The sequence below is a fragment of the Pyxicephalus adspersus genome, chromosome 3 (genome assembly GCF_032062135.1).
Source record: "Pyxicephalus adspersus chromosome 3, UCB_Pads_2.0, whole genome shotgun sequence".
Classification (NCBI taxonomy): domain Eukaryota; kingdom Metazoa; phylum Chordata; class Amphibia; order Anura; family Pyxicephalidae; genus Pyxicephalus; species Pyxicephalus adspersus.
Genome location: NC_092860.1, coordinates 43,078,638 through 43,090,241, shown reverse-complemented (window position 1 = coordinate 43,090,241; position 11,604 = coordinate 43,078,638). Strand labels below are relative to the sequence as shown.

The window sequence follows — 11,604 nt, the reverse complement described above, 5'->3', positions numbered from 1 at the left end:
GTATTAGTCTGTCATTTGCAATCCCTATTTAATGTACAGCGCTGCGTAATATGTTGGCGCTATATAAATCCTGTTTATTAATAATAATAATAATAGTGACGTCATGATGCCAGAACCTGCCCACTTGGACCTGCGATGGGAGAGCGGGCGGGTTGCGTCCAGAGACACAACCGGCCCACTGCCCTGACCCTACGATGGGAGTGTGGGACAACACATCTATCAATACTCATAATGGGGCAGCTAATTAAAGAAAGTAAGTACAACAAAAGCTTTGTTCTTATTTAACAAATAATTTGAACAAAAATAAACTCAAGATATATGATAATGGACCAACAAGTTTACATATACTATAACAATAATCTTCCTAAATTTGATGCTTTTTGGCAACCTTTCACTAGGTACTTATAACCCCATGGTAATACCTCAGTATCCTTTCTCCTACTTCTTTCCTTCTCCCCTTTATTCTTTTAGGATTTTTTATTTTGCCTAGTTCTTAGATATTTTTATCTCATTTGATTTATGAAAAAGTTTAATTTGCTATTGTGAACTTCCCCCATATTGTCATAATTTTCTGCTTCATAAAACCTGATAAAAATCATTGCAATACAAGATAATGACTATAGAAACTCTGCAACAAACATGAAAACTCTGTCTGGGCTTTCCATATGATGACATGGAAGGTTTGCCATCTCTTATACACCCATTGTAGATCGCATACTTAAGAAAAGAATGTTACATGAGACTGGTACTTAGAAAATGCACAGAATATTATTGCTGGCAAAGACATAGAAATCCTGAACTGCATTCTTATTTTATTTTAAATTTACATTTTCTAGCTAAATGCTTGTTCCAGGTACTAACTCAAATTACTGAAACCTTTGGGTTTTACTGAAGCAGTATAGACTATACTTAGCAGTGAATAATCACTTTGCAAGGGAATATTTTTATTTGCATAAATAAAGTGGAGCTCTACTGACTTTAGCCATTTAAAAGGAAAAATCACGTTTTTAAATTTCCTTGAACATATTCTTTGTAAAGTGAATTTGCAGCACATTCACTAAGTGTAAATGCCCTTGCAGTATGATAACTCACTGTGTGTGATTTGTATTCCCCTAGTTTAGGGAAATTTGACAAAACAGTTGCAGTTGTGATTTTTAAGACCACTTCTGTATTTGTTGTTCATTTAGTGAAATACGTTTATTTACCTTCAGCCAACAAGGTCATAGGGTAAACTGGGATCCATAATGTGTGGTTGATCCAAGTAAGAAATGGATAATCTATTCCGAGAGATGATAGCAGATGGTATGGGTATCTGTAATAACCAGCAGGATTTTCAGTACCAAGTTGTATACCATTACCCAAAACAAATTTAAATGATTGCATTGCAGTGCTCAACCCAGACCTTTTTTTAAGCTGGGTGGGAAGAAATTTTAGGTGGGTGGCAGCCCCTGTATTGTGACCAAACTCTTGGGTAACCACCCAAAAACAACCGGGTGGCTGCTGAAAAGTGCCGGGTCGTGCGCCCAGCTAAAAGTGCCTGGGGAGAACCCTGCATTGATTGTTGTTGCTGTCCTCATGTCTTTGCTGAGAAGACAAAAATGATTCAATATAACTGATTTATAATGATGCCATGAGTGACCCCAGCATTGACCTAGATCATTCTGAAGTAGTTGCTCTTGGCTTGTGCATGGTAAAAAAGTACTTGTGCTGCAAATGTTTGGCATTTAAATTGCAGCACCATGCTGTAGGAAAATGTGACAAAGGATTCATAATAAGGCAGTGATTCATAGACTGTGACCACCATCTTGTTTTTGGAATATGTAATCCATATACAGGATTTGCACAACAGGGCAAATATTATTACAAACGTATTTTTGGTATATATTACTAGTCTTAATTAATAAATAAAAAGTTGGGTTTCTGCAATGTGATCACAGTATCAAAATACAGTCCTCCACAATCAAAGCTGTAAATTTAATTATATAATACAAACCACTGTTACCTTATGACATCCCAAAGATTCCACAGAAAGAAGAGAAAACATACTATGCATTTGCTCTGCACTTCTTCCTGGCTAGTGATGACCAAGAACAAGATAACCAGCCTCTCTGTTACCTGCAAAGTAATAAAGATGGCATGTTTACCATCAATACACAGCTAGTAATGTGACTTTACAAACTACTTTCACATTGTAGCGGTTGATAATGGTATATACCAAGCATTTATGGACTTTTGGGTCAGTAAGTATTTTTTTTTAAATCTATTTAACAACGTTTTGTGACATGCAACATTATAAGTGCCGAAAGTGTTGACGTTTCAAGAATACTTCTTCATTTGAAAAACAGGAGGAAATCTTTGGTTTGAAATGCTTTCAAGTTTCTTCCTCTTCACATCTTATGAAAGAATAAAAATTGTTACAAAGATCAGACAGTAAATAATTCCTTTTATTTTAAATCTCTATGGTAAACGACCTACTCAAGTTAGGAATGGTTGTTCTGTCCAGCATTTTATGCAGCTGGGTAGTTTCAGGTTTTAAAATGTATGGGTAGTTAAGGGTTAAATAGGAAATTCCTTTATTGAAGAGAAATGTGTAAAAGCCTATGTGATGCTACTCTTCTGAAATAGAAAAAGACAAACATAGCAGTAATATTTTATAAGCCACTGAACGAACAGTATAAATACAAACACCTTTAATTTGTTCTGCTCTACAACAGTATTATGACCCATATCTGTACTAAAGCAGTTTTATGATGTTTTATCCAGCAAATAAAAATAATGAAGCGTCATGTTTCCATAACTTCCAGTGGATAATTTGAAATAACAGGTACCGATACCAATATGTGAATAGAGCAATCAATGGCATAGATCCATCCATGTTTTATACAAGATTATACAAATATTAAATGATCGCCCATATGTACCCATTACCTGTAAAAACTTTGGTAGGAATGGTTCTTTTTCTATGCACAGCCAAAGATGTAAAAGTTCCAAGATGGATAGTAACTGGCAGACCTGCATCACCAGCCCAATTGTATAAAAGGTATCAGCAAATGAATCTGCACACAAAAAAACACAAGTTTCCTGATATGATTAAAGAGGAATAATATTTAGCAAGTTTTGTATCTAAAATGTATATATGGTATAACTATTGTAAAAATGAATCTACAACCCCTTCTATGTTTTACCTTTGTAGAAGGCTAAGGAGGAGACTTCCCATACACCTCCAGTGGTAAGGTTTTTCTAGGTATGAATTTGTCAGTTTAGTCAGTTTTTTTAGGTTAACATAGAAGAGGCTGAGGACAAAATCAGCAGGCAGACTGTCTGCTACTGTACCAAGTCATCCAGGGTATAGGCATGAGCCACCGGTAACCAGCACAAGACAGATATCTGCCCTTACAAATTATTAGCAAGGACAAGATTTGAGCATTGGTGAGCAATAATAAGGAGATAGACATGTATAGCATAAACCCAGCAAACAGCAGCAAGAAGTCTGCAAAAGATCAGAACAAGGTAAGAGTTAAGAATGAATATAAATGTCTATGCTCTGGTATTTGTAGACACAGAATAAATAGAGCTGTCAACATTGCACACAGGTCATGCAGTGCAACAGGCATAACTGCAAAATTATTTATAGTATGCATGACAGCTCAGTGCTATCCACTGCAAATTTAGACCTTTTACTCTTATGCAAAGCTACATTTTGAAATCCCTACTTGAGTTTTTTTTTGCATTCCACCACCCCCACCTATTTGTAGATTTACATCATAAATCATGCATTTTCAGGGTAAATGCTAATAAACAGTGAGCAAATACTGGAGAATAAATCTAGCTAATGCTCCTAGATGTAGTTGCTTCCAATCAATTTTACATAAAAGGAACAAAACCAGTTATGCCTTTTTATCATATTACTTTTTGGGTCAGCTCCACTATATAGCACTACTCCATTTAATAGAGGGCTCCCTAGCACAAATGTCAAGTAACATGTTTTTTAAGTATGCCCGTGGACCCCACTCCCCTTTCAACCAAGTTCAGAACTGCACTTTGGTGGTAATAGTGCAGAAATTAGTGCCCCCACAAATGAACTAAAAAGTAAAAAACTATATTTTTTGCTCCAAAGGAGGAAAACAGTCAGTCTATATATGACCTAGTACAGCGGTCGCCAACCGGTGGTCTGCGGCTCCTCCTCCTAGAGGAGGCCATTTTTCTCCCTTTTTTATTTATTATCTTTCTATAGCAGTGCACATGAGTTCCTTGGTCTTCTCCTAATCCATTTTTCATTCTTAGATATAAAAAAGAAACCTAAGCACTGTATACATTGATCTGAAACAACTAATGCAAATAAGAAGTTTAGACTTAGTCTTATATTAATATCATGCTTTCTCCTGGTCAGCATACCAGCCAGGTAACTAACATTTTCAGGTGCAGATCTGTATGGCAGCCCCCATATTCCTCCCAAGTAAACTTTAATAAGGACAATAGGCAAAGTTTAAAGTGCAGCAAATCTTACAAGCAATCATTCTTCGCTGGTCAGACTGTTGTTAGGTAATCTTGCAATAGTTGGTTGTTTTAAAAGTCTGTTTAAAAAATGGTCTATTTTTTGAACCACCTATGTTTTTAAAACAAAAAAGCCCTTTTCCAGGTTCCACACTAAAGTTAGTTACATGTGTGAAACAAGAACTCAACAATAAACACTGATTAACAGTAAAAATCATTGAAGATGAACAGCAGAAATTATACATATTGTATGTTAATAGGAATAACTGTTAGTGAATAAGAGGATTCAAGGGAATTCAACAGTAATAGGCCAATGTTGCAACACCAAATCTGATTATTGATATCACTCATACATTTGAAATGCTTTGCTTACCTTTTCCAAAGAAAAGAAGCCTGGCTGTCATATTGGTAAAGATCCATGAATGGCCACAGAATTGTAAAAGATAATAAAAGGAAATATAGTTCTTCATCTTGGATCTGCAAAGATGAACATAGTGAAACCTAATCAGCTGCTCACATTTGGCTTTTATTAGATATGGCATAATGCTGTACAAACAATTGCTTGTTCAAATAATAGTTGTTCCATAGCAAAGGTCATGAACTTTTTTCTTATCCTAAACTATTATGACATTTCAAGTATAACCATGTTTATAGCTATGTTTATGATTGACTTAAATATATAAGGCAAGACATTAAAGCAGAACAAAGGAGTTACAATATTCCGGCCTGGCTATAACAATTGTATTGAATAGTTTTAAAGCTATTAAACTAGTGCAGGCTTTTCACAAACCTATTGAATAGTATTTATTTTTAATTTTGCTGCGGCTTTTTACAGCCAACCCGCTGCTATATATTCAACTAGTTAACTGCTTACTGTGATCCTGTACTCATAGAATATGGAGACTCACAATATTGTACTGCCAAAGTACTATAAGCCTCTAATCTGGAACAGTTCAGATAGGTGTGTAGTAGTGCTTGACCAGGACGTCCAAATTCCAAAAAAGCTCCCCTCCCACAGACCCCCACAACAGAGTTACATTGTAAGTAAAAGGCCTTCTCGGCCCTTGTCACAGTAGCTGTATGCAATAACCTGCAGGTATGTACAGTATATTCACCCATTATGACAGACTTACCTAGCAAAACTACACTGTCCAGTGTTGCCATGTCTGCTCTGCCCTCTGTTGCTTTCAGCTTCTTCTGACAATATTTCCTTTCTTACTATTAATTTAGCTGGGGAAGGGTTTATACACTTGTTGGGGTTTTACAGAATTTTCACTCACTTTTTGTCTAGATGACAATTATTTACTAGACATAAAGTGTGGAAGATTCTGCAACAGGGATATTAATAATAAAAATGTAATGGGGGGGGGGGGGGGTTCTAGCCTTCCCTCTATACTGTTTTATACTCTATACTGTTTTCGATTTTTCATCACTCCCTGTCTGGTAAAACTGTTGTCACTGGGATACTGAGGGCAAATCTCTCTAATTAGCAAAAATGTGCATGTTTGTTTTCATCTACACTATAGCAATAAACAGCATTTATGCTCCCTTTATTCTTTATCTTATCCCTTGCTCTTGCAGGCTTCCCCCTCTTGTACAAATGGTCCCCCAAAGCTGCTTTTCATTGGCACTCTGTCTGTTGGTCGCAGGCCTCTGGCATCACCACATACACATCAGAACCAGCGGTTGAAAACCACTAAAAGTGAAGATGCCCAGAGCATGCCCACAAATAAAGGATTGGGGGGCAAAAACTGCTTTTTAGAGTTAACTCAGATGAAAATGGTGGAAGGTGGAACCCCACTGCAAGAATAGTCTTGTTTCTTTTCTCATTTTCTTGGTGAAAATATTAAAATAGTCCCAGTGTATGTCCAGCAAAAACACTTTTTCTTGGTTAGATAAATTGGGGAAGGATTAGAACTTTTGTCATGATTTTACTGCTATCCAGGGCTCTGGTAGAGTCATATCGCCTCACTTCCTGCCACAATGACAACTATTTCACCAGACATCAACTAAGCAAACGTCTGCAACAGTAACAAAAAAAATAAAGTGGTTTTAGCATTATTTGTCCATATTTCTGTTGGAGATTTTTCCTCTTATCCTATTGGTGAAACTATTATTGTCACCTGGATAGAAAATAAAGGAAAATCTCAAACTGAGCCCTGGATAACAGAGAAAAACATTACAGTTGGGTGGGAGGACTGACCTTTCCCTACATTACACAATAGTAGAAAATAAATAATATGCACTAGGACGTCTCTACTCAAATATATATGCAATATATACATATTTTTACCCAAGATTCACATGTTTTTACTCAAGAATCATACTTTGTTCTTACTGGATTTATTTGGAAATAAATGAGTGAATAATATGGGCTATATTTATAAAACAGGAAATTTGACATTCCCTTGTGGGAATCTTGCAAGTCCATGTGTTTTTTTTACAGTAATTCATTTCCACCAGGGAATGTTTAAAAAAAATGTCAGATTCCCTGTTTTCTAAGTTAATGTTGTGTGAAAACATGTATACATATCCCCCGACATATCCCTGCCATTACCTTCTTACACTGAGTGTTGGTATTGCCAGGCTACAAACTATAGTATTCTTAAAGTGGACCTGTCATTGACAGAAGATGTAGCTGCCATAGCTGGCTGGTTGGTGTTCTGATTGTCTGCTTTTATTACCTTCTGATCACTGACCCAGAATGAGTGCACAGCTCAGGTGTTCAGATAATTGTCACACAGGTATCTGCATGCTTGTTCCAGATGTGTGACTAACACTACAGACACTAAGAAATCAGCTTTGTATCCAGACAATCAGCATTCTTTATAATGAGTTCAGCAATGGCAGCTTCCATCATATCTCAGTGGTCGGCCCTCTTTAATGCATTGTTCTGTAATCAGCTTCATTTATGGAGGCCACGCCAGCTGGAGTCCAAGCCTTGGCTTGCAATTCTGCGAGGACCAGCAGCAAAAGTGTTGTCTCTCTGGGTTGTAGTTTAGTACAGACAGAAAGCAGGACTTACAGACTGCTCCTGACAAAAGTTGTGTAATTCCGGCTTCACTTCTTTGTCCACTTCCCCTCTTGTTGTATCCTGCCAGGTGGCCCAGTGGCCCTCACACCCCAGGTGATGTCCTCATCATGCTGGGTGACACAGCGGCAAATGGTGGAGGTAGTCAGTGTTCAAAATACAGCAATACAGTCCCTGCAGATGTGTACAGTGCAATGAAGGAGACAGGGTGGAGGAGACGCCCAGCTGTTACAATCTGTACCACCTCCTCCCTCCCTCCTTCTTTTCCTCTTCTCCAAAGATTTGGCAGCTTTAGATTAGTTTGTGAAAACACAGAGAAACAGCAGCCTCTACTGTAAATAAACCCATGGTATAAGGGTTCTGTTTTATTATTATTAAAAAGGATTTATATAGCGCCAACATATTACGCAGTGCTGTACATTACATAGGGGTTGCAAATGACAGATGAATACAGACAATGACAGGAGGGGGGGACCCTGCCCCGAAGATATAATACCTCTTTACACCCGCCACTTTTCATGATATACATTCATTGTCTGACTCTATAAGGCACACCTTACTACTTATACTGCTGTCCATTAGAGGAATACTAGAAGCAGAGAGCAAAGAATTGGACAAGCATTGGACTGGACCAGCTTTTCTCAACCTTTTTACCATGAGGGAACCCTTGAAATTCCTATGGATCCTAAATAATTACTATACCCACAGCTCACAGTACATTAGTGTGGTGGTCAGTAGGAAGAAATCCACTTACATTGCTGACCAGTGGGAAGAATGTCATCCTTAGAGATAGCGAAAGAGGTCACTGAGAATCACTTATTGATCCAGAAACTACTGGAGGAATCTTGGTTGAGAAACCGGTGTGGTTACCCCTTCCTCTTGCCATAGATCCTGCCTAGGGGGAGACACTCAGTACTGCTCACTGCCATATGGAGTCATATCTGCAGATGCTGTGGTGAGAGGGACTGAGCAGGTTGTGGGGTGCCTATTACACATTACTGGATGATTACTTTCTGTGGACCCCAATTTCTCTGGAATAGATGGATGCTGAAAATTAGAAATGGGGAAGCCAGTAGGAAATGCCCCCCCCCCCCCAATAAAATTTTAAACCTATCAAATCATGCTACCCTGTCACACATAGCTATCCCCTTAGTCTCTATGAACCCCAATTTCTCTGTAAAAAATGGAAATGTAACTGCAAGTGCAGGACTCTGGTGGATACCTTCCCTAAAATTTCTTCACTAGTTGGCCATTTGGCTCACCTAGTAGGTCTGAAGCAGGCATGCCAGACCTAAAATGCTGTTCAGTGCCAACTAAAACCATGAGCATGGCATGCTGACTGCTAATTGCACTTTAATAGAATGTATCACTATTACTATGTTAAGTTTCCAGTGAGTCAAGTTAGTGTCTGGGTTTAATAAAAATATCATCTTGGCAGAATTATCTTAAACAATATTATTATACTGAAAAATACACCCATAGCCACTCTCTTCACTCTTCCAATGACCTACTAATGACTTCCTCTATCATAACCACTTCACATGCATGGCTCCAAGACTTTTTTGGTGCTGCCCCAACTCTCCGGAATTTTCTTCCTTGTACTATTTGTCTTGCTCCTACTTCTACTCATTTAAAAAGCAAAACCCATCTTTTCAAACTTGCTTACCCGCCTTCTTCTGTCTCCTAAACCCTCACTATTTACCCACCATTTCATTTCCCCCCTCCTATTGTGTGATACTTCCCCACCTCCTAGATTGTTAGCTCTTTGCGGCAGGGTCCTCTTCTCCTGTGTCGCTGTCCGTATCTGTCTTCTCATTTACAACCTCTATGTAATGTACAGCGCTGCTTAATATGTTGGCGCTATATAAATACTGTTTATTGATAATAATATTAATAAATTGCTCATGAGATACTTCAGTTCCTGTGACTGCTCACCTGTTGTGGCCCCAATGAATGAATGTAACAGGAGCAAATAAAACACAAACAGGGAGATGGGCGCATCTAAAAGTCCCAGGTGGACAGGAACAGACTCAGGTATTATTGCTATTGAGTATTTATTTTAAACATTATAACAAATGAGTTAGTCCACAAGGATATATCTATAATGAATATGTCATGGTCTGTTGGACTGGCTCTTTAAATAACCACAAAAACTGATATTTTGCTATTTCATATTATGTAACAACAGCACAAGTAATGTAAAAAGTAAAGGCCACTTTTGCTGTGTTGATTTATTCTGCTTTGCTGGGGTCTTTACTGTTTTGTGGTAATTGATTTTTTATATTCTACTATTTTACTTGGTTTGTATTTGCCTTTCATGGCTTGCCTAAATGCATAAAGACAAATAATGATACAAAAAGGTAAAAAAAAGACAATACAAATGTTTGTTACAGTGTCGTGGTCAAAGAACAGCATATTTAGAAACACTCCACTCTTTATGGGTGACTAACCAAGTAACCATTATTTTTGTATATGGTAAAAGGAAAGAATGCACATAGCCAGATAAGAATTTAGAAAATGTGCTGAACTTGATAAGGTGATTTCCTGCACATTCATGAGAAAGGAATGATATGCAGTACCATAAAATGACTTGGAATATTGTTTTTTGTATACAGATGTGAGATGTTAGTTAATCATTATACAATTAACAAAAATAAAATCTACTGTTTCAGGATATGCAGAAATGTTTCTACATTGAGGCAACACAAGAATGGCAATGGCAATTCTCCACAGGACATGGACTCACTGCAAGGTTATATTACCACGTTTTTACATGGGCTCACAAAATGCATCATAGCACTTAACATTTGTTTTTATAACACATGACATTGCTTGGAAACATTTATAACTAATGGAAAGGAATACAAGATAGAGCTGAAAAACACAGAAAAAAATCTGCTCTTTCCTTCCAATTTCAAGCAGACAGTGAATGGGTTAAACGTATAGAACGGGTGTCGACTCTTTTTAGGCCAGATTGGCAAGTTAAAGGATTGATCTCTTTGTTGTGTAGAATGTTGCTGAATGAATAGAGATGCAGCATTTTAATGAACTCTGTGGGATTCTTCTTGATCCAAAAGTATAAGTTCTAGAATACATTTTGGAGAATTTGGGAAACAAAGGTAGGGTTGCACTGTTGTTCTGCATTGTATAGGCCAGAGGTAGGCAAACTCCGGCCTTTAGGACAGATACGGCCTAGCCAGTAGTCCGTTCCGGCCTAACGCCCCCCTGGTCACTCAGACCTAATCCCGGCCGGCAGGGGTCAGCAACCCGCAGCTCCGGAGCCACATGCGGCTCTTGAGCCTTCTTGTTATGCCTCCCTTCCCTATTTACCACCGCCGGCATTAACACTTCCGCCGCCGGGGTAAAGGGACTATCCCTCTTCTCGTATGCATTGCGGAGAAGAGGGATTTCCCTTTAGGGGCGTTCCTGGTGGGGGACAGAGCCATCAGCGAGAGACTCGAGAGGGGGTCCGGCTTAGTGTGCCTTCTTGACCTCCTAAAATGGCCTAGTAGCCAAAAAAGTTTGCTGACCTGGTATAGGCTTTGAGGGGCAAATGTCATTGGGAAACTAGCTTTTACTGGTTTTAAAGTCAGGGACATGACTTGACCAAGAAGCAGCAATATCTCTGCAGAGGATTGTTAATTTAGGAGGTTATGTTGTAAAGGCAGCTTTATGGTCTATTTATTGGAGAGGGAAAATAAAAAGATGACGAGGCAAAGGTAAAAAAAATTAGAAAGTATTTGACAGAAGAGGAAGTCAGAAGTACAGAAAAAAAAGAACCAAAAAATTGTGTGCTACAACTAATCCAGAGACAGGAAGGGCCAGAAGCCACTTTGTGACGAGTCAAAGTCAGTACAAGGTCAATACAAATATCAAAATTACCATTAAAAAAACACAGGACTTTTGAAACAATTATTTTTACACATCTTTTAAAATTCTTCAACAATTTTTTATTTATAATGCCATACCTTTTTTGTCAATTAAAAAAAATAAAAAAACAATCATCCCAATTTGATTTCTTTTTACTCTTTTTTACTTACGCGTTTCGTGGAGCCAGTCCACTACTTCAGGAGCAGAAA

General features: G+C 38.0%; 1 protein-coding gene across 3 annotated transcripts; it reads right to left on the bottom strand.

Moving 5' to 3' along the window:
* Nucleotides 1–6: 6 nt before the first annotated feature.
* Nucleotides 7–7,739, bottom strand: HACD4 (3-hydroxyacyl-CoA dehydratase 4). 3 transcript variants are annotated; one of them, XM_072404369.1, is made up of 5 exons: nucleotides 7,520–7,739; nucleotides 4,868–4,971; nucleotides 2,929–3,056; nucleotides 2,003–2,115; nucleotides 7–1,312 (listed from the first exon to the last, which is right to left on the bottom strand). In XM_072404369.1, exons 2-5 carry the CDS (start codon nucleotides 4,962–4,964, stop codon nucleotides 1,198–1,200), a joined length of 453 nt encoding a protein of 150 aa, XP_072260470.1. In that variant the 5' UTR covers nucleotides 4,965–4,971; nucleotides 7,520–7,739; the 3' UTR covers nucleotides 7–1,197. The 3 variants fall into 3 exon arrangements, with proteins under 3 accessions (XP_072260470.1, XP_072260471.1, XP_072260473.1); XM_072404370.1 differs by lacking the exon at nucleotides 7,520–7,739 and adding an exon at nucleotides 7,179–7,513; XM_072404372.1 differs by lacking the exon at nucleotides 7,520–7,739 and adding an exon at nucleotides 7,052–7,166.
* Between the last annotated feature and the right edge of the window lie 3,865 nt (nucleotides 7,740–11,604).

What these genes read in the sequence shown, in the direction of transcription:
- HACD4 (XM_072404369.1), bottom strand. Translation starts at nt 4,964, where the DNA reads ATGAAGAACTATATTTCCTTTTATTATCTTTTACAATTCTGTGGCCAT. An exon ending in TCCTACCAAAGTTTTTACAG is followed by an intron (nt 2,116 to 2,928) that starts GTAATGGGTACA and finishes ATTACTTTGCAG; the next exon opens with GTAACAGAGAGGCTGGTTAT. An exon ending in AATCTTTGGGATGTCATAAG is followed by an intron (nt 1,313 to 2,002) that starts GTAACAGTGGTT and finishes TGGTTATTACAG; the next exon opens with ATACCCATACCATCTGCTAT.